General features: G+C 37.4%; 1 protein-coding gene across 1 annotated transcript; it reads left to right on the top strand.

Annotated features, from left to right (window-relative positions):
- Positions 1-189: 189 nt before the first annotated feature.
- LOC131775441 (uncharacterized) lies at positions 190-15,521 on the top strand. The gene is made up of 4 exons (XM_066164182.1): positions 190-400; positions 499-541; positions 14,153-14,522; positions 15,050-15,521. The coding sequence occupies exons 1-4, from the start codon at positions 256-258 to the stop codon at positions 15,383-15,385; spliced, it is 894 nt and encodes a 297-aa protein (XP_066020279.1). The 5' UTR covers positions 190-255; the 3' UTR covers positions 15,386-15,521.
- Positions 15,522-22,416: the final 6,895 nt, after the last annotated feature.

Here is a 22,416-nt window from a genome sequence, read left to right on the forward strand (position 1 = left end):
AATAAAATAAAAGTTGACGGTACCACGAAGCATGCCTTCACTGTTTAGACTGAGAGTCCTAAAGCTTTTTAGCAATGTATTCGAATATGACGATAAGCCCCCCACCCACCCTACCCCGCGCTATACTGTTTTCACTCAGCGGCTGGTCAGCAGTCACGTTTATGAGGTAAACATGGCAATCACTGCCTGATCACCGTTCTTGTCGATCCGAAAATCAAAATACCAGCGTGATATTGCCTCGAAGATGAATCAGTGATGTTATTTGATTCGTACTTCACATTCGAGTCGAAACTTGAGTGGCACAGGTTATTTCTTACGGTAGAATCGACGAGGGGAATTCGAGCACTAGTTGTAGTGTTCGAATTGCTGGAAGAAATGGTCGCATGGGGATGTACGAATGGTAAGTTTAACGAACAATTTCAAATTTTGCCGCTTGAATTGAAAGTAAAGTTCATTTGAATTGCTTTCGTATGTATTTGTACGCTTCATGTTGACAAGTCCCTCAAAATGGCGGCCAAACTTGGAGATTGCCGAAAATTAGGTAAGTTCACGGAGTTATAAAGTTTTCGTAAAGGTCGGGCCGCAAAGTTTTTTTTCTGTAGTTACCTTTTCTATGGCACCTACTTCCTAGCTATGTTAGTTGGATCAGTTAAGAACGCCTCACTTTTTCGAAAATTTACTTTGAATTTGATCGGTTTTGGCGTGTGCGACTTAAGCGAACCGATAAGGTGTCATTCAAGTCTTCCTGTTTCCTTGATTGAAACGTGGTGTTTACAAAAGTCGCCTCGATAGGTAAGATAGAGTTAATATACATGGCTGTAGTATTTGTTTTTTGCTGAGTTCCGTAGTTTTTTGTAAACTGCCCTCCAAAGTTGTCTGAAATTAAAGTCTTGAAAAGTGTCACGACAAGCCTTCGTTCGAGTGAAATTTAATTTCCGTAAAACTCTGAAAAATAAAGAGATCCAATCAAACGGATTGTGGTTTTAGTTTAAGTATATGAATGTCTTATAACACACAAGAAAGAAGTGAATTCCGTGTCTCAAGCAAAATTGACCGGACCGCTCTTAGAGAGACACTCTCTTAAGGTATTTACCCTCGCTACCCGGCAACACAATATCTCAGCCGAACGCTCGCTGGAAATATCGCCCTCAAAGACACTGAAAACCCATACCAGCCATGTGCCGCCTGACGTAAATTATACTCACTTAGTTCTGAAGTTTTTCAATTTGAAATAAAATGTCTGGTTCACACACTACCTCACGAAACAGCCCAACTACGCAGCGATATCGATGTTACTGTTTGGTTTCACTGAAATGACGCCAAGTAGGTTCCTCTACTCCAGATGTCATTTTACGCCATATACAAATTATTTTTGTTTTAAAATTTATATTACAGAGCCGTTCCATTCATGCCAAGGATGTTGTTTTCTAGGAAAGCGAACGAGTGAAATTATACTCAGAGGTCAAATGGTTTTGTATTACCGTTTCCGTCAAGACTTTTCCTTCTTCACCTCGAATATTAAGCTCATCGATGGTCCTTAATTTATTACAGGCGAAAAATTTCCGATTTTCTTAACCCTAGACTAAACAACAAATCTAAGGATATATCTTACTTTTCGCTTAAAAGGTCTTCAGTGTAAGATGGAATGAGCAGCGAAGACAAATGAATAGGCACTTTTCATAATGCAGACTATGCAGTTGCATCTCCTAACTGATGCATTCAGTTTTTTGTACATTGAATTGCCCTGGAAATTTAATGATTGTGCTGGCAGTCGAGTAAAGCCGGAAAACACTGATATCCATGCTATCGCGTGAAACAGCCGTGAATATGCTGAGATGAGTTTGCATAGTTTGATGTCAGTCACTAAAATGAATTCAAAGTGCTTTTCTACCCTCACACCAGTCAGATACTCTGAGTTTGTCGACCTTTTTCTTGTTATTATGGAACCGATTCTTCGAAATGAACAAACGATAAAGATAAAACAACTTTCTTCGTTTGTGTGGAGCATACTGTTTTCTAGGAACTCAGACACGAGATTAAAAGGTCATATATCGCCTGGTATAAAGAACGTTGATTTCCATGAGGAATATTTACTATTCACAACAATTGCACAGCAAAAGAATAGTTAGTTCACAAGTGTTTACAATTCGTTTCTCGTTAGAACTCAAATGTAGTGGCCTTATTGACCCTTATTGAAGGTGGCGTTGGTCTCTGTGGATCGTTGTATCTCTCCGGTGCTCGTCTGTGTTATTTCGGGTTATTGTTTAGGTACAAATATCACCTATACCTGAGCTTTGACAAGTAAGTAAATTTAAGTACATTTTTTTCTCAATTTTACGTGTAAACCGATAGCTTAAGTAACGATACATTTGCTCAGCATCATGGTGAACAGCAGCATTTTGTCTTTCTAGTAAAATATCTCCTCAGTGAGGCGAGTTGAAACTTTTATGTATGCGGGTTGAGAGATTACGTACGCATTGTTCATTCAAAACGCAGCTTAATTCCATCCATTGTTATCATAACGAGCTTTTTTCTTAGCAAAAAGGAAACAGTCGTAACTTTCCTTCACCTCACTCGCTTTATCGTCAAATGTTGTGAATCTCGCCATGAATCGGCAACTTGACGATCATGAATTCCATGAAATTAATTCTCCCACATTGCACATGACATGTTTTCGGGTTTCCAGGAATCCCCTCTGAAAAGACTGAACCGAGGAGATTCACGATTAATTTTTTTTCTCATGTCATCGCATGCTTGATTCTTAGAAATTCCACTCAGATGTAGACAGCATAAAAGTTGCAAATGTCGTTACGTGTTAATGATATGTTTCGAAAATCTGTGTTATAAAATACCTAATAAAAATATGTGGGAATTCTTTCTGTTGAAGCTTTGCAAAAATTAGAGTTGGTGCATGACATCTGATGTGCAGGTTGAAATTATTGTTGTCTTCATTCTGTAGCTGTCATAGCTCAGTATGCCACTAGTGAATTTAATTAGGACAGACCAAAGGAATGAAACAAATCTTTGATAAACATCAAAGATAAAGAGTTGACTTGATTGAGGAGAATCATTCTATAGGAAATGATAAGCATGCGCCGGTTATTATATGTTTGGTTGTTTGGTTTTGTTTTGTATTTTACCTTTCAAGAGCTCTAAAGGACCTAAGTGTAGATGATTCATTGCCGCGGGTTGCCCATTTACGATAAATATCAATCATATCCTAAATGCACACACTTTAAGTGTGTCCGTAATTTGCTAATAATATGGTTTTGAGGGACTGACATAATGGAGAAATTTAGCTCAACATGCCTGCCTTCGTGGAAATTGTTTGCACATGAGAAAAAAGCCGACAATAAAAAAAAACACAAATTTTTATCGACTACTACTCGGCGCGTCTCCAATATTTTTCCAATGCCGCTTCCTTCCAAAACAGTAAACTACGCAGCGATATCAATGTTATTTATTGTAACACTGAAATGAAGTTATGTAGGCGCCGTTCTACTAGTTTTCCCTGTAAGTCGTACGTGCAGTCTGTTTCTTTAAAAATAGAGGTTATAGAGCCGTTCGTATGAAACAAAAGCTAAATACCAGAGAATTATTGTTTCTTGTTTTTTTTTTTTTTTTTGAAAAGGATACTTATCACTTGAAAGTCGGTCTATAATGCAAGACGGAATACATGGCGAATACAAGTGAAATAACAATTCTCATTATGTAATTGCATCTCCGAACGTTTGCAATCTTTGGACATCTCTTTGAATGTTGACTTGCCTTAGAATTTCATTCTCTTTAAAAGGGTGACCATTTTTCTGATCATGTACGATTTCATTGAATGAACTGATATCGAACTGTTATCCAAGATTGTCTCGTGAAATGGCTGCGGAGCTGGGAAATGGATTTGGTTAGACGTGACGTTTAAGTGACTTCAATCTAAGTTTTTCTTAACCTTTTTCTTTAACTATGGACGCGATTCGCCGAAATGAACATACAATAATCATGGCAACTGGTTTGCTTTGTGAAAAGAATGCTGTTTTCTAGGAATACAGACATAAGATTAAAAGGTCATTTAGCCTGTTATAAAGACTATGGATTCGTTTCTTGTTAGAACTCGACCTTCTGTAATATATTGGCCTTTACTTAGGGCGCGGTATTGGTCTCCGAGATTGCTATATCTCACCGGTGCTCCTCTGTGTTATTTTGGGTTAGTATCACGGTATATGAAGCTTTGCCAATTAAGTGAGTTAAGGTTCGTGTGTCTTTCTTCTTCTTACTTGTAAACCGATTGCTCAAATAATGAAGTATTTGCTCTGCATTCCAGTGAACAACACACATTAGGAGACATTGATATTTCTTAATTGCTTATCTTGTGAAAGATCGCCTGCAGGTATAGAGTATGCATACATAGTTCGTTTACAATCCAATTCAAATCCTCTGGTTTCATGAGCTTTGTTGTCGACAGAAAAGAAACAAAATTCAGTTACCTTCTCTGCACTCGCTTGATACTTGAAATGGTCGATAGAAGTTTGCCACGAATCATGGTAGGTTGACGATGTCAATCTTGTGCGAGTGAATTTCATTGAAAAGGATTCTGCCATGTGCTTTAGCATTTGAAAGATATCTTTGAATTTCTAGGAATTTCACAGGAAAGGTTAAGCTGAGGAGATTCACGGTTAATTTTTGCGAGTGTTATCGCCTACCTGATTCTTAAAAATTCAACTTAGATGTAAATAGCATAAACTTGAAGTCACAAATGATGCTGCGTATATATAAATGACATATATTAGAAATTTTTGTACTCAATAACGTCTACAAATGCATGGCTGACATGTTATAATTGCTGTCGAATAAGATAAGATAAACAAAAGGGCCCAATTTTCTGACGGCCGGATAAGGCTACACAAAAGATAAACTGCAACTAAGTGTTAAAGAGTATCGTACTATCCCTCAGATAGTTTCTGTTTCTAGTGAAAGTAAACCAGTGAAGTACATTTGAGGTCAAAAGTTTTGGCATTTTTAATCCTATCAATAATTTTCTCTGCTCATTACAAATATGTAGCTCACATTTGGTCCTAAGTTGGCTGTAGGAAAGATTTTCGAATTGATTATTTTCGGGGATGTCCTTTCTTCGTAACTGTTATACTGATAAAAGTTCATTATGGGGTATAAAATATGTTTGCATCTGAGTTCGTTACAACCCAGTTCAAATACATTGCTAGCATGAGCTTCGTTCTTGGCAAAAAAACACATATACTGGTATATACATACTGTCGTCTTCGTCAATCGGCGACTTGAATTTTGCAATGAATCGTGGCGACATGACGACGATGTATTCCATGAAATTTACTTTTCTACATTCCTTAACATTTGGCACGTCTTCGAATTTCTAACAAGTCTCGCCATGATGGTTGAACTGGGGAGATTCGCGGTTGGTTTTCCGGCGTAGTTGATACCTGAACTTCCACTCACGTCAAGAAAGCGTAAAATTTAAAATGTTTCTCGAAGTCGATGATATAATGATGTTTCGAGACTAAATGAGCCATAAAATACCTAGCAAATACAATTAAGAATTCTTTCTTGTCGAAGTTTTGTAAAACGTTAAGTATGTACATCTGACATGCAAGTTGAAATTATTGTTGTCTTCATTCTTTAAGTATTACAGGATTGTAATACTACTTACAATTCACTAAATAGTGTATCGAAGGTAGACCATAGGCGTAAAAAGAAACGTAGAAAACATCATAGACGTATATGTCACTTGAGTGTAAAATGATTTATTACGACTGGTAGATGAGGAAGAAATCGCTTCTCGACAAATATCAATAATATCAGAAATCAATACATTTCGAGTTTTCCTCTAGTTTGCTGATAGTGGTTAAATCGAGAAATAAAATCTACCTTGCATGTCTTCTTGGTAAATGGCTTGAAGATGAGAAAAAATCTGACGATCAAAGGCGTACCTATAGAGAGTGAAACACCCATTCTCAACAACTAAAACCGAACACTTCTCCAATATTTCACCATTGTGGCCTGACGTGCATCAAATTTCGGGTTATTGTTATGGGACAAATACCACGCTTATACTGTGAATTGCCAACTAAGAAAATTAAAACACGTGTTGTACTTTTCATTTTTATTTGTAAACCGACAGCTTACTAGTAAGTAATGAATTGTTTCCTCTGCATCGCAGCAAACAACAACACATTTGGAGACGTTGCTATTTCTTACTGTTATTCTAATATGTGTGCATCTGGCTTTGTTAGCAACCTGGTTCAAATCCACTGTCAAATTAATCATGAGCTTTGTTCTCGGCGAGAGGAAACACTATTGAGTCCCCTTCGTTTCACTCGCTCGGTCCTTCAATTTCGCCATGAATCGTGGCAATAAGACGATGATCAGGTGAATTCCATGAAATTGATTCTGTTATGTGATTTAGCGTTTGGCGTATCCTCGTATTTCTAGGAATTCTCACTAAAATGGCTAAGCCCGAGGAGCTTTTTGGTTTAGTTTTTGAGAAGAAATTCCACTCAGATGTACATAGCATAAAAGCTGCAAATGATGCTGCATATTGATTATATGTCTCGAAAACTTTGTGCTGTATAATGCATAACAAATGCATGAAAGAATTCTTTCCAATCAAAATTTCATAAAAATTAAAAGTTTATTAATACTGAGGTGCAAGTCAAAATTGTTGTCTTCATTCTGATTGCATAACCTCACTGTAATGTCCTTTGGAGGGTTCACTAGTCAGTGTAGTAAAGACATAAACACCAACGATGAAGATTTCCCTTTGTTTGATCCGTAAGATTCAGTTTACAGGAAAGGACCCTGAAGCTTGCGCCGGATGTCGTATGGTTTCTTTTGTTTTTGTTTAATTTTTTTTCTGTTTTTTTTTTTCGTGGGCCTTTTCGAAAACTTTTAAGCGTCGTGATCGCTTGAGGTCCCTAATAACAACTGAAAACGCATTTTCTGGACGAGACAGTGTCGTCGATCTGAATGCAGCTAAACGAGCCAATGTTTTGCTCAATTACTTTTAATTGCTGGGGCTCATTCATGCTAATATATCTGGGATCGAAAATTGGCGCGTTTCTTATGACCTTTCTAGTACAAGAAGAAACCGATTTTCGATGCCAAACCACATCAGATTTCAAAATTTTTAATATTTCAACTTGTCATGGCCTCAATCAATTAGAGGGGGCTGATTGCATACCATGATAGAAGTATTATTTTATACCCAACCATCTTGCTTTGTAAGAATAGCCCAAAAACTGGTTTGACAGGTTCCGATAATTCTGTTTTGATTGACTAATGGGTTGGTTTTTTTTTATCCATACTTAAGGTGCAGTTCCAAAAAGTCCGTGGTGCGTAGGGCTTACTCGAAAGTCTAGAGACGGGGAATCGTTTTGCCGGTGAACCGTTTTGCCGGTGAACAACAAAAAAATTACAACACCGCGCAGCGCTTCTCTACTGAGTTAATAGAAAGATACTTAATTTGTGCAATAATAAAAACGAATAACGAGACGAGATCCAGAGTGCAAAAGTCGACTTTTCCGTTTAACTATTTATGAGCCAGGAATTCGTGATAATTGATCCGTCTTGAAGAAGTCACCAGATTCTCTGCTGACGAATCACATGATCCGTTTACTACACCTTTGCCAAGGAGTCTGAACGGTGGGGGAGGGGGAAGGTCCTCATAAGAATCTTGTTACTTTGCCGGTAGTCAATTAACATCTTCGGTTTTAGTTTCAATCAATAAGAAGGGGCTGTTTGCATACCATAATAGAGGTATTATTTAATGCTCAACCCACTTGTTTCATAAGAATAGCCCAAAAACTGGTTTTACAGCTTCCGATAATTCTGTTTTGATTGGCTAAAGGGATGGTTCTTTATCCATAATTAAGATGCGGTTCCAGAGTCGATAGTGCATTTGTTGGCTAGCGAAGGTGGGGCGCGCTCGAAAATCTGGAGACGAGGCATCGCTTTTCCTTCATCGCAGGGAACAACATCAAATTATTAAGAGATTCATATTCATTTGGAGTAACTCTGCTTGGCCTTCAGGTGAGTTCACGTGTACAATTTGATCGTATAGTTCAGAACACAAATCAGGTTTCCAACAGCGCTAGTGAGTGCTGGTGTCAAAGGGATGTCGTGATGGCAGTGTCAAAGATACTTCTCCGCCGATTTTGAATTCTGTATGTTCGATCGTATGACAAATGATTTTATTCGCCGGCTGCGATTTCAGACTAAACATCCATATATCACCTTAACGAAAGTGATCAGTTTAATCCAAACGGACACAGTGCGTAACAAGATGCATTCCTTGCATAACACAATCATGGATCATCAAACTGTGACTTCGTTTTCGTGGCTCTTTTCTTGCAAAGTTATCAAATGCAAGTTAGGAAAAGGTACGCAAATCTTACAATACAATTTGGCAGCTTAAGATCGTTCTCCTTCTTTTAACAGCGGCTGATTGTATGTCTGGTACACCGCGCAACGCTTCGCCAGTCGATATAAAGATCCTCAATTCGTGAAATGTTGAATACGAACATACGAAAATTAAGAGACATGAACGAGACGAAATCCATTATGCAGAAACCGACTTTTCCGTGCTACTATTTATGAGCAAGAATTCGTGAGAATTGATCCGTCATGAAGAGGTCACCAGATTCTCTGCGGACGAATCGCATGATCCATTTACTAAAGCTTTGACGGTTTTCGATAGAATTTCATCGCAGGCTTTGTGGGTAGTCAATTAAAATCTTCGATTTTGGTCGACAGTCGGTAAACCTTAATTTAAAATGAAAGGGTATTATTCGGATTTGTTAGGCAATTCTGAAAATGAGCCCGCGCTCCTAGGTAAGCTTAATGACAGGAGATTCTGTAATTAACTGAATTTTAATTGCTACCTCTTAAGCTAGAAAGCTCTTCTTTCTGAATACAAATATCGTCGATGTCAGACCATGTCGCTAGTCGGTTCACCTTAATGCCAGTACAAAGTTACAATTACGATAGCACCCAAACAGACGCAAAACTCAACAAGTAAGTTTGCAAATGGCTATCAATTGATCACAAATAACTATTTGAATTAAAGTCGGCAAAATATTGTTCAATTAACTTCCTTTTGCGGCTGAATAGAATCGATAGTAAAAGGTCGTACCCTTCAAAAGAAATGGAGTACGTTGATTACCGATTTCTCTGTGGTTCAGCTCTAAAATTACACGTCTGTAATAATCCAATAAGACCAACGCTAAGCACCAGACCATCCTTGTCAAAGATGTTGTTTTTTAGGAAAGCGAACGAGTGAAATTATATTCAGAGGTCAAATGCTTTAGTATTAGCATTTCCGTCAAGACTTCTCCTTCTTCACCTCGAGGATTTAGCTCATACTTGGTCCTTAATTTCTAAGCCATAAATTTAAGGATGTACTTTAATATCTCGCTTTTCGCTTAAAAAGTCTACATTGTAAGATGGAATAAGTGGCGAAGACAAACAACTATGCGGTTGCATCTCCTAATTGATGCATTTTTTGTGTACATTGAATTGCCTTAACATTTTTACAATTTTCTCGTGAGGGCCGACTATTTCTTGTAGCTTTGATAATTGTACTGGCTCTCGAGTAAAGGAAAATACTGATATTCATTCTATCGCGTGGAACGGCCGTGAAGCTGCTGAAATGGGTTTGTTTTGAAGTCAGTCACAATGAATAAATTCAGAGTGCTTTTCTACCCTTACACTGCCGAGATGCCCTGAGTTTGTCGACCTTTTTCTTGTTACTTTGGAACAGATTCTTCGAAATCAACAAATGATAAACATAAAGGAATTTTCTTGGTTTATGTGGAGCATGCTGTTTTCTAGGAACTCAGACACGAGATTAAAAGGTCATATATCGCCTGGTATAAAGAACTTCGATTTCCATGAGTAATAATCACTATTCACAACAATTGCACAGCAAAAGAATTGTTAGTTCACAAGTATTTACAATTCGTTTCTCGTTAGAACTCAAACATCCGCAATGTATTGGCCTTATTGACCCTTATTGAAGGTGGCGTTGGTCTCTGTGGATCGTTGTATCTCTCCGGTGCTCGTCTGTGTTATTTCGGGTTATTGTTTAGGTACAAATATCACCTATACTGAGTATTAACAGGTTAGTAAATTAAAGTGCATTTTTTCTCAGTTTTACTCATAAACCGATAGCTTAAATAACGATATATTTGCTCAGCATCAAGGTGAACAGCAGCATTTTGTCTTTCTAGTGAAAGATCTCCTCAGTGAGGTGCGTTGAGACGTTCTGTACGAGAGTTGAGAGATTATGTACGCATAGTTCATTTAAAACCCATGCAGCCTAACCGAATCCATTGGTATCATAACGAGCTTTTGTCTTGGCAAAAAGGAAACAATCGTAACTTTCCTTCACCTCACTTCGTCAAATGTCGTGGATCTCGCCATGAATCGGCAACTTGATGACTATGAATTCCATAAAATCAATTCTCCCATGTGCTCTTACATATGGCATCATCAGCGTTCTCGGGTTTCTAGGAATTCCCTCTGAAAATACTGAACCGAGGAGATTCACGGTTAATTTTTTTTCTCATGTCATTGCATGATTCTTAGAAATTCCACTCAGATGTAGACAGCATAAAAGTATCAAATACTGTTACGTTTTAATTAAATACTTAACAGAAATACGTGTGGGAATTCTTTCATGTTGAAGCTTTGCAAAAATTAGAGTTAGTATATCTGATGTGCAAGTTGAAATTATTGTTGTCTTCATTCTTTAGGTATTATACCTTAGTTAAGCCACTTGAAGGGTTCACTAGTAAATTAAATGAGGACAGACTAAAGGAATGAAACAAATCTTTGATAAACATCAGAGATCGACTTGATTGAGAAGAATCTGTCTACAGGGAAGAATAAGCATGCGCCGGTTATTATATGTTTGTTTTTGTTTTGTATTTTACCTTTAAAGAGCTCTAAAGGACCTAAGTGTAAATGATTCATTGCGAGTGGTAGATTAAGGATAAATAAGAATCCCAAATCAATTCAACTTGGTTCTTGCTTTTCACTTGTAAGTTTGAAGACGAGATAGTTCCCACGTCGAAGACAAACTAAGTAGTCACTTAGCATTAATGCCGTTGAATCGTTTAATTGTCGCAACCTTTGGGCACAATAACTTGCTTTAGAGTATAATCTCTTGTAAAAGGCCACAGTTCCTTTGAACACGGGAAATTTATAATCGAGTAAAGGAAAACACTTAGATCCATGCTACCTCGAGGAACGGCCGTGAAGTTGCTGAGATGGGTTTGGTTCAATGTGTTGCAGAAAAGGCCTCAAAGTGCATTTCTACTCGTTCTAGTCTGATGGGATAATCTGAGTCTGTCAACCTTTTCCTGCAAATGGGAACCGATTTGATAAAGTGAACAAAACATATTCATGAAACCTTTTTTAATTGTGTGGAGAAGACTATTTTCTGGAAATTTAATCATGTGATAAAAAGGTCCAAATAGACTGATATAAACACATTGTTCCACGATGAGTTTTCACTATTCACGACAATTGAACAACAATAGAACTGTTACTTCACAAATTTTTGCAGTTCGTTTCTCTTTAGAAGAACTTAACCCTCTATATTATATTGGTCTTTGTTGAAGGAGGAGTTAGTCTGCGGATCGCTCTTTCTCTTCGCTTCATCGTTCTTCTGTGTTATTTCGGGTTATTGGTTAATGAAAAATATCACGCTTAAACTGAGAATTGCCAAATCAGAAACTAGAGCACAGTTGTATTATTCATCCTGAATTGTTTGCTCTGCATCGCAGCCAACAACAACACGTTTGGAGACGTTACCATTTTCAAATCCTCTGAAAAATAAATCGTGAGCTTTGTTCTCGGCGAGAGGAAACATTATCAAGTCTCCTTCATTTCACTCGCTCGGTCCTTCAAATCTTTTGATTGGAATTTCGCCGTGGACCATGGCAACTTGACGATGATCTGATGAATTCTTTGAAATTGATTCTTTTATGTGCTTTAGCATTTCACGTATGCTCGTATTTCCAGGAATTCTCACTGAAATGGCCGAGCCTGAGGAGCTTTTTGGTTTAGTTTTTTTAGCATCATACTCAGAAATTCCACTTAGATGTACATAGTATAAAATTTGCAAATGATGCTGCATATTGATTGCATGTTTCGAAAACTTTTTGCTATATAATACAGAACAAATGCATGAAAGAATTCTTTCCTGTTGAAGTTTCGTAAAATTATAAGTTAATTAATTCTAAGATGCAAGTCAAAATTGTTGTCTTCATTCTCATTGCATAATATCACTGTAATGTCCTTTGGAGGGTTCACTAGTCAGTGTAGTGAGGACAGACCAAATTTTAAAAAATGAAAAAAATCCAAGATAAACATTAGCGATGAAGATTTCTCTTAGTCTAATTCGAGAGATTCGGTTTACAGGAAAGGACCATGAAGCTTGCGCCGGATGTCGCATGTTTTCTTTTGTTTTTGTTTCATTTTGTCTTTTCTCGTTTAGTCTTCAACTTTTGAAGAGCTTTTGAGGGCTCAAGTGTTAAATTAAATAACGCGACTGATAGAGGAGGGACAATTGTGATTCTGCCATCAAGCTGGCTCGCAATTTACCATAAATATCACCGTATCGATCCGAAATCCACACATTTCACGTTTACCTTTAGTTTGCTATTAGTGGTATTGACTTGTTCAAACGCCAAAATAATATTTATCATGCATAGATTCTTGGTGAAAGGCCTTAATATGAGAGACACGCCGACAATCAATGGCGTCCAAACGACTAAGAGCTAATGCTGCTCTATTTTCATTTTCATTATCTAAAAATGCCACTTGACTTGAATCAGACACTCAGGCATTGAAATCCTTTATTTTGAAATACTAAGCAAAACCAAGTTCGCACTGCCTTCCCAAACAGCCCTGCTAAGCAGCGAGGCTGCTCAAAAGTGTCACTGAGATAACATCAAATGGGAACATCCCCGTAAGTTGTACGTCATATATTATTTCTTAAAAACATCATAAAACACTGAAAGCTGAATTCAAAGTCGTTTTTGTTTCGCGTAATTTCGACGTCGTGACCGCCTAAGGTCCTTAATAACAACTAAAATGCATTTTCTGGACGAGGCGAAGTCATCGATTTAATGCAGCTGAACAAACCAATCTTTCGCTCAATTACTTTTAATTGCTGGGGCTCGTTAACGTTCATGCTAAAATATCTGGGATCGAAATTTGGCGTGTTCCTTATAACCTTTCTAATACGAGAAGAAACCAATTTCCGATGCTAAACCACAGCAGGTTTCAAAATTTTGAATATTTCAACTTGTCATGGCCTCAATCAATTAGAGGGGGCTGTTTGCATACCATAATAGAGGTATTATTTCATGCCTATCCCGCTTGTTTCATAAGAATAGCCCAAAAACCGGTTTTACAGGTTCCGATAATTCTGTGTTGATTGGCCATTGGATTGGTCGTTTATCCATAATTAAGTCCATAGCGCATTTGTTGGCTAACGAAGGTGGGGCGCACTCAAAAATCTAAAAACGAGGCATCTTTTGCCTTCATTGCAGTAAACAACAACAAATTACTGAGAGGTTCATACTCATTTGCAATAACTCTGATTGGCCTTAAGGTGAGTTCGCGTTTACAATTTGATCGCAGAGTTCGGAACGCAGTTCAGGTTTCCTACAGTGGGCCAGTGCTGGTGTGAAAGGAGTGTCATGATGGCAATTTCAAAGATACTTCCCCGCCAAATTTGAATTCTGTGGTGGATCGCATGACTAATGATTTTATTCGCCGGCTGCGATTTAAGATCTTTTTCTTTTTTTTTTAATAGTAGCTGACTATATGTCCGGTGCATTGCGCAGACATAGAATGTCCTTAATTCTGTTTCTGCGCCTGTGATACACAATTGTATTAAAAATAATCTGTTGAGTACCCTCTATTTGACACAGTGTGAACCCACCCCCCCCCCCCCGCCCTTTGAAAAAAAATTGAAGTTGTATTTAAGGCTTTACACACGGCAAGTACGCCTCAGAGGGTCCCGAAGGGCCTACATTTAATTTATTGGGTCAAATTATATGAGTCTTAATTTCAACAGAATGGCCTTGATTAAAAGTTTCTTTAAAATATGTTGTAGGACGCATATAATGGCAGAAGAAACCCTATTACAAAAAATTATAAGCGGCATTGTGGCACAACTCAGCAGATTCGGCATAACCATCAGAAGAGAGGACCTGCGAGTGATTTCCCAACTGACGGCATACTTGCGTAGTACGAACACGGGTGAAGGAGAAAATGTAATCGATAGAGAACGTTTACCAGGAGAAGCAGGAATCGACGAAGACATAGAATCAATCAGTCAAATGATTTCCCTTCATAACGCATTCCTTTCCGGTGAGGCTGAGGGAGCAGAAGTAACGCCTTCAATACAGGAGCCTGGAGAATTAGAGTCAGTTATCCGCCAGTTTCAGTTCTATATCAATATTGCCCAACAAATGAGACGCGAGGTACAGGAAGTTCATTTAGTTATCCTCACAGAACTTAAAACGTCTGCGTATGTCACAAATACTCCCATTAATCCATAGCAACAGTATATATTAATTAAAACGGCGGTAGTTTTACACTTGTTGAAAGCCTCGACACTCATTATCCATCCATCAACCGCTATTTAGGGAACTTAAACAGACTATTGTTGAGGACCGCCCAACACATCAAAAGTGCAAGGCCGCTAAATTTCAGCAAGTTTTCAAGGACAAAGGGATGGTGTGCCAAGGCCGATTTCGTCCCCTTATTAGAGGGCAGTCTTCCGAACGTTTTAAGTTTAACCTAGGGAGAAAACCGCGCTGCCTTTCAATTTCTCAAAAACTTGTCCATATTGGTCTAATGTTGATATCGCTTTAAGTGTGAGCCCGTGGTAATTACTAACATGCTTAGACCTTTATCTCGCTCTGTCAGTCATCCTCACATATTGTTATACATCCAGCTAATAGACTCATCTTCGTGCAATCTTCATTTTTTATTACTATTCTCGTAGATCCCTGAAACAAGGGTGCAACAGCTTGGATCTTTGTTGGATACGGATACAGAACGAATAAGACAGCAAGCAATGGGATTGAATAAAGCGCTGGAGATGTGGAAATCCTTCATTGATAAGGCAAACGATATCCTTACCCAGATTTCAGCAATCATCAATAGGAGTGATGTGATAGGAAATGAAGAGAGAGGGCTGTTAGCTAGGTACGATGACTATAATAATGAACTTCAAGCAATAAAGCGCGAGTACGAGCGAATAAATGCCATATGGGAAGGTATTAGACGAGATCCTTCATTCATTCAGTCGAACTTATGGATGAGGTGCATTTTGATTTAGTATGCCTTACACCTTGCCTGGCTTTTGGAAATGATATAATAGTAGATGAAGTTATTTGACTGTTTTTCTGCTATGTCCTGTTGTTTGCCTTTTATTGGCTTGCATATAATGCTTAATAAAACTACAATGCTTTGTACATTTTTTGTAGCAGGCTTGTTGTTGTTGTATGATATCTTTTTTGACTTCTTGGCTTTTCAGTCCACAAGGGCATTATATTTATCATTCTGAGATGACTGCCTTGTCTTTTCATGCTGTACTAGGGGTTGTTTCTTGCACTTTCCCAAGCTTTCCAAACTTCCATACTCATTCTTTATTTCATCAAAATTAGACATGGAAAAAATAACGTTAATTTCTCTCAAAGCAACTTGAAAAAATCATAGAAATTCTCCCCCATCGCAACATCTCTATACCTGCAAATATGAACGTAGCCGATTCGATAAATTTCCTGCTACAGCACTGTAACAAAACTACGACAACGCCTGTAATAGCTTTTGTAACATTGAAAATTACACTGTGGCTCTCAAGAGGGAAAAATCTAACAATTATGATCAAAACAGATTTGTGCCAGTAACTTTTATCGATGATGAAATGCCCAATTCAACAAAAACAGAGGAACAAAAGGATGGCAAATATCCTGAAACAAAAGGAGCAAAGCGGGCTGATTTGACTTCTATTAAGAGGGGATATACACCAGAGAGGCATCCAACAAAGAAACATAAAGTTGCCACCCCCTCACAGTGCAACGAAATCAAGCGGTAGAGACAGAGATGACATTTAACAAGCATTTAAACATTAATAAGTCTCTCTTTGTTTGTCCTTAATGATTGGCTATTAGGACTCCCGATTCGTGGTAGTACGATTTTGTTAATTACTCGTATGATTACAGAGCGAATTGGACTCCGCTTGTTCCTATTATCATTGCAACTACCACGTTTACATTTTCGCATGACTTGTAAGTGGTTGTCATCAAATGTCCCCAACAAAACCTTAAGAATTGATTGTCGCACAAACTCCATTCAGTAAGCAATGACAAAGACGGTCTTTCAATTTAACGTGTTTATTCGTATTAATTTTATATTTCTCTTTGATGTGGAAATTTACCCTCGATTCATAAATTGCAGAAGAATAAGTGTTATCATCCAATTTCTTCCATTTTCCTGAGCAGATAAATTTAGAGATACAGTATATTAAACAAGTATGTGGGTAAGATTCATGAATGCAGATTCACTTCTATAAATCTTAATTAAGCACTAGACCCTGTTTTATCAGGGATCAGCCGTAGATTTGAGACCAAAGCCTCACAATAACAGTGCAATAATGTACAGACAAAGGAGTAAACCAGTTTTGGTCTTTTTTTATGTTTCCTTCATTTCAACAATTACAAACCTTTCTAATGATTACAAAGAGGAGATAAGCCAGAGAGGGGCAAATTATAGTTAGCTGATTAGATGCCCTTTAATTTAAATTAATTTTTTCCATATATCAACTCTTTACACTCTAAGATCAGTATTAATATTCTCAACACTCTCCTCTTAACATTTCCTTTGGTGCTGACCAAAAGGATTTGTTTTGCAATGAAAGCTTTTCGGGTTTGCAATTATTTCCCTTATTTTCATGATTTTAATGAATGATTCGACAATATTACTGTAAGGAGAAACTAGTTGCTGGTCATGCAATCTTACGGTTTAAAGGTTACAACAAAGCAAGACAAATTTTAGAGAGGAAAAGAGAAATCACATCAGATAAATGGATAGCTCAAGATCAATGTAAGACAGTAATCAATACTTAGAAAAGTAATACATGAAAAGTACTTCATCAGTAGGTTTTTCATAAGATTCTTCCTTATCGATACAGGAATATCATTCCAATTGTGGCATCAACAATTGTCGGACATAATCTCTTCATATTTACTCTGGAAACTTTGTATTGTAGCTTAAACAACTGAGACAATGGGTCTTTGTAATTATTACCCCACAATACAGAGCCATATGTTGGAACTAAATAGTGCATGCATCGAGATCTTAAGCCAGATAAAGTAAAAACTAATCGTAGAAAAAAATCAGAATTCGAAAGCAAGATTGATTTTTTATCCAAATGAAACATGTTGACTCTTCGAGAAACTGTTTTTTTTTTCTGAAAACAATATTATACCTTTTGTATGCCTCGAAAGTGCAAGTAAGCCAAAAAATACATATAAAACTTAATGCTGTTGACCGCTGATGCTAACCAGCCAAAGAGACACCCCCTCTCTCTAGGCCGGAACTTACACCTCCCGACAAAGACATTAGAGTGGTTTAGCAAGAGGACGGGAACGTCATTTCAGAACGGCGCGCGCAGCAAAAATGTCAATAAGAAACTGGTCGAGAACACCTTCGCGTTGTGTTGAAAAGGGATTTAGCAGTCGTTGCAACGAGAATCCTCACCTCGGCTTTTTTGAAAATCACTATCACCTTTGAATTTTCGGTTTCATAGACCACTCTAAGGACAACGAAATTATCTTCTTTGAGAGTTATATAACAAGAGCAAACAGAGGATAGTTATAGATACAACAAGTAAGTTGTTAATATGAATCCACATGGGCGATTAAACTTTGAAACTATTCCATTCCAGTTTAGTCTCGAGTCTGCTGATTCATCTATCAAAGTTTGAAGCCCACTGAATAATTTTTTTTCTATGATTTGTGTCGCTGTCATTTCGTTTTGTGCTACTAGATTTCAGCACTACTCGTTTTTTTTCATAATTTTGTAAAGGATAATTTGGAAATCGTCGTCATTTTTCCCCTTGTTTACTGAATATTCTTCTCAGTTATGACAGTACATCTCTTTTGAGCACCACCTTCTTAGAGTTGAAATGCATTTTGAACGGAATTATCAGGAGTTATGGCGAAACCATGTAGAAACCAAGCGACCCAACGATGGAGTTGTTTACGATGAGTTCCTATTTATCCGTGAAATAATGAAATTAACTCAAGCTAGTCACCAAACTAGTCACCAACGTTAGACTTAGGAATAAGACTTCGTTCCTGTTTTTTTTTTTTTTCGTTTTTATTTAATTTAATTTTTTTTAAACGAATGAATTCGTTCAAGACTGAATCAAATTAATAGATTTATAAACTCGTGCCGAAATCAAGTTGATTGTCAATTTATTTCGAAGCGAGATATGACTTTCTTGTCTTAGTTTTCACCGGCGCTGATAAAAAATTTAAAACATAAAAAAGTGCATAACTGTGAGCTATTCTCAATTTTTTTTCATCTCCAACTTCAATTCGCAGAAAAGTTTTCAATCACGGTAAAAAAGACAATAACAACAAATAACACTGAATAATACAGTAGGTAAGCGTCGTGATATTTCATTTTGGTAAACTTCAACATGAAGCAAGTTTAATTTGTTGATGAATTGATTCATGATAAAATTAACAGCGTCCCATTCTGAGAGTTTTCATACAGGGTTAAAGAAATGTATCAAAGAACAGCTCTTTCGCTGTTTTAAGCCTTGTTCAATTACAAGTGTACTGAGCCCTAAAATCTTAGATCCGGTGCTTGCCAACGATTGTGTTTCCTTTCGGGAATTCGGCATAAATGAAGCGGTAAATTTTCCCAAAATACACCGAATAGACCAAAGGAGGGGACCAGGTTATCCTGGAAATGGGTTCTGAAATAATTTCAAACAGCATTATCTCGTTTATAAGCGCAAAATTTACGCAACGTTTTGATCACGACGGGAAAACCAGCGTAATGACGTCCTGAACTTAGAAATTTCTAAAAGTTCTATTACGAAATAGAGTCGTGTCCAGACCATCCGCGCGCTTTCCCGTTCTGAAATGACGTTACCGTCCTCTTGCTAAATCACTCTATTTCCCACCTAAACTCGGATATATTTTTTTAAAGTTTCTCCCATCCTCGAACGAGTTTCGCCAAAGCATAGTCAACAAACAGGCAAAAAAAAGGAGTGTACCTATGATGACCCGCTAACAAGTTGTGAGATCATTGTTTCTCGGAATGTAAAAAGCCAACAGTTTCTCTGTTTAACTCAAGCGAATTCAACTTTTATTTCGAGGAGGCTTATTTCACAAACGGGTTCAGTTTTAAATCAACTGGTTATCAAAGCAATTACTTTTTCCAGCGGGAAGTAAATGAACAATAACCGTAGAACCTATTTTTGTTTTCTGTACTGGTGGATTACTGAGTGCCAATTCATTCATCTACTTACAAAACAAATCCTAGCGTTATGCGTTCACAATGACGGAAATCTTGCGATTATTTCCACTCAAAAACGTTTTAAAACTGCTAATGAGCGTTGGCTCTTATTGTAAACGCCTCACCCGCAGTTCTTGTCGTATGGCTGGACTTTACTCCGCAGACTTTCCTCCCTTAGGGTTAACGGACAATTTTATGGGAAATACTTTGTTATGTGATTGTCCCTTTTATCTTAAATTTTTTTGAACGGACAATTCCTTCCGCTAGAGAATATGGTGGCTCCTCTTTATGGACATGTCTCAGGGAAAAAGACCACGCTTAAATATGTCCTCTTGTCTGAGGGAAGCCTAAGATCGACCGTCAACACTATGGACAATCGAAAAATAGAGCTTCGACCTTTACAACTAAACCAAACTTTGGAGGCTACTGCCGGAAAGGTAATCATTGATAGATGTTACAATTTTGATTTGTTGCATTTAGGCCCCCCGCGATTATAGTTTACCAAGTTTAAATGAGAGTAGAATGGATTAAAACTGATTATTGAAATTGCTTCTATTAAGAAGTTCTCTCTCTCTGGCATTTGAAAGATGAAAGTGATTAGTGACTCTAGTTACATCATTCAGCTAAGAAGATCGAACCCCTTGACAAATTCTATGAATTAACGACGCAACTTTTAAATATAAAACTTTTGCCATGAATTGTGATTACCTTGCAGAGATGGATTCTGTTACCGCTTAGCACTGAATGTGAGTTTTGGTGCCTGCTTCTAATACCTCGTTCGGACAATGTTGATGATTGGGAAATGCACTGCTGCTTTGTTTCTAAAGGTTGCAAAACATTATTCATGATCAGGAAGCATAAATGGCATATTTTGAACTGTTTATTTACTACAAGCGATATCATCCAGTTGGCTTTTATCTTACAAGGAATTAGCAATCGTGAAAAACTTGGAGTCAAAACAATTACGTTAGGAGTTTTCTCTAAACGTCCAATTTCCTCTATTGAAAATGTCTGTCTCTCTAGAATTTGAAAGATAGAGGCAATTGGAGTCTTAAGTCAAGAAACGGTCGGAAGGCTCAATTAAACTTTGCAAATATTTTTCTTTTTCCCGGAAAATTCTTAAACGGGGTGGAACAGCGCACATATTGAAATGCTTCTTGATTACTCTGGACCCTTCTGAAAACTACTCGAATGCTTTTTTGTTCTGTAACAGTGTGGAATTATGAGATGGGTGTCTTTTACAAATGAGAAAGCAAGAGAAAGTTATGTCCACAATCATACCATTGATCATTGACTTTCTCATTTCTATTGGCTGTTTTAATTTCAAGTTGAGTGCGGTTTAAGACTAGGGGGTTCCAGGTTTAGAATGAAAGATCTAAATGTTTCTATTCTTCTTCCCAGTGCTAAGTAGAAAGAAAACTCACCAAAGTAAAAGCTCAGAAAAAATTTTGAATTAAGTAGATTTTTTACCAGTGTTTCTAAGAAAAAGACAGAAACTAACACACTAAGTTTCTTATATTACATATCTGACACGACAAATTCTAGTCTCTCTTCAATAAAATCATTATAGTTAAGCTATGGTAAAGTTGTAAGTATTCATAATAAAGAAGTAACAGGTATATATAAAATATTTTGGTGGTAAACAGGATTAATCAGGCAACGTTGCTTGTTTTTAAGTTGTATCAAGATTCTTTGTCTTTGTCTTTTATTCTTTGTCGCCAGCGTCGTCCGGTTTTTCACGGAAATCACTGACAGAAATCCAAGTTATTAAAGGTTTACTGTTTTTCTTTAGCGATGACATTTTCGAAATCTCTAGCCAGAGAAGCAGTCAACAAATTAGTCGACAGAGAAAGACTTAGATTTGTCCAAACAAAGAATATATTCAATTGAATCAGAGATTGATGTAAATGGTAAATCGACTTTTTCCTTTCTTGGGGTGAATAAATAAGCATTTGGTTTTCTGTTATTCAATTTTTCAGTTGGGTGAAAGGGAACATGTGTCAGTACCAGATGTTGGGAAGTATATTATGCTCTTCAGTTTCATGATACGAAAAAAATCCTCCTAGTTCTTTATGGCTAAACCAAGGTTGAGGATTAGGGCCTATCTACGTCACGTGGCAAGCTCTGGCAGTCATGTGACGATCGGAAAAATAACAGCAAAGCATTTTCAATTTCGGTATTCAGTCCTAGCCTTCTCAGTGTGTCATCTAGTTTTTCACAACGCATTTCGTGCGAACAAGAAACGGTAGGTAAGGTGTAGAGAACTATTTGATAATTTTTCTGTAGAACTGATAACTGTTCTGTAGGTCTTTGTTCCGGTAGGTTTGGTATGCTATAGTAAAACTTACTTGTCTTCCGCTCATGGCTCATAGTCCTTCATCTCTCTAGAACAAATAGAAAGCAAGAATAATTATGTTCTTGAACTGCGCTAATTTCTAAATAAGAAATGGCGATGAGAACTGAGCGAGGACCTTGAAAGTTATTTTTCTTAAGAATAGAGTTCTAATGGAAATTAATCTACTTCAGAGACCGTAGCCAACAAATCACGATGGCAAGAATTTTTTTAAAGGCCTGGAGATCGAATATCGAAGAGGTAGATTTTCGATGTCTATAAAAGCCCAAACCATTAACGGACCGGAGTCGCAACCCACGGCACTGACAGGCACACTATATTACAGTTGTGTCCAAGATTATCAGTTTCTGCACTATTGTGACTAGTGTATAGAAATTAAGGATGCATTAAGGGATTGAAAGTTTTGGATTCTGGCTATCATCGTCCAATATCAACAGTTGTGTGCTTTTACTTTCGAAAACTGAATACGATCGACGATTTTA

This window comes from Pocillopora verrucosa, chromosome 3, assembly GCF_036669915.1.
Source record: "Pocillopora verrucosa isolate sample1 chromosome 3, ASM3666991v2, whole genome shotgun sequence".
Taxonomy (NCBI): Eukaryota; Metazoa; Cnidaria; class Anthozoa; order Scleractinia; family Pocilloporidae; genus Pocillopora; species Pocillopora verrucosa.

Coding starts and splice junctions, on each gene's coding strand:
- LOC131775441 (XM_066164182.1), top strand. CDS start 256: ATGTTATTTGATTCGTACTTCACATTCGAGTCGAAACTTGAGTGGCAC. Junction 401..498: donor CGCATGGGGATGTACGAATG/GTAAGTTTAACG, acceptor CATGTTGACAAG/TCCCTCAAAATGGCGGCCAA. Junction 14,523..15,049: donor CCCAACAAATGAGACGCGAG/GTACAGGAAGTT, acceptor CTATTCTCGTAG/ATCCCTGAAACAAGGGTGCA.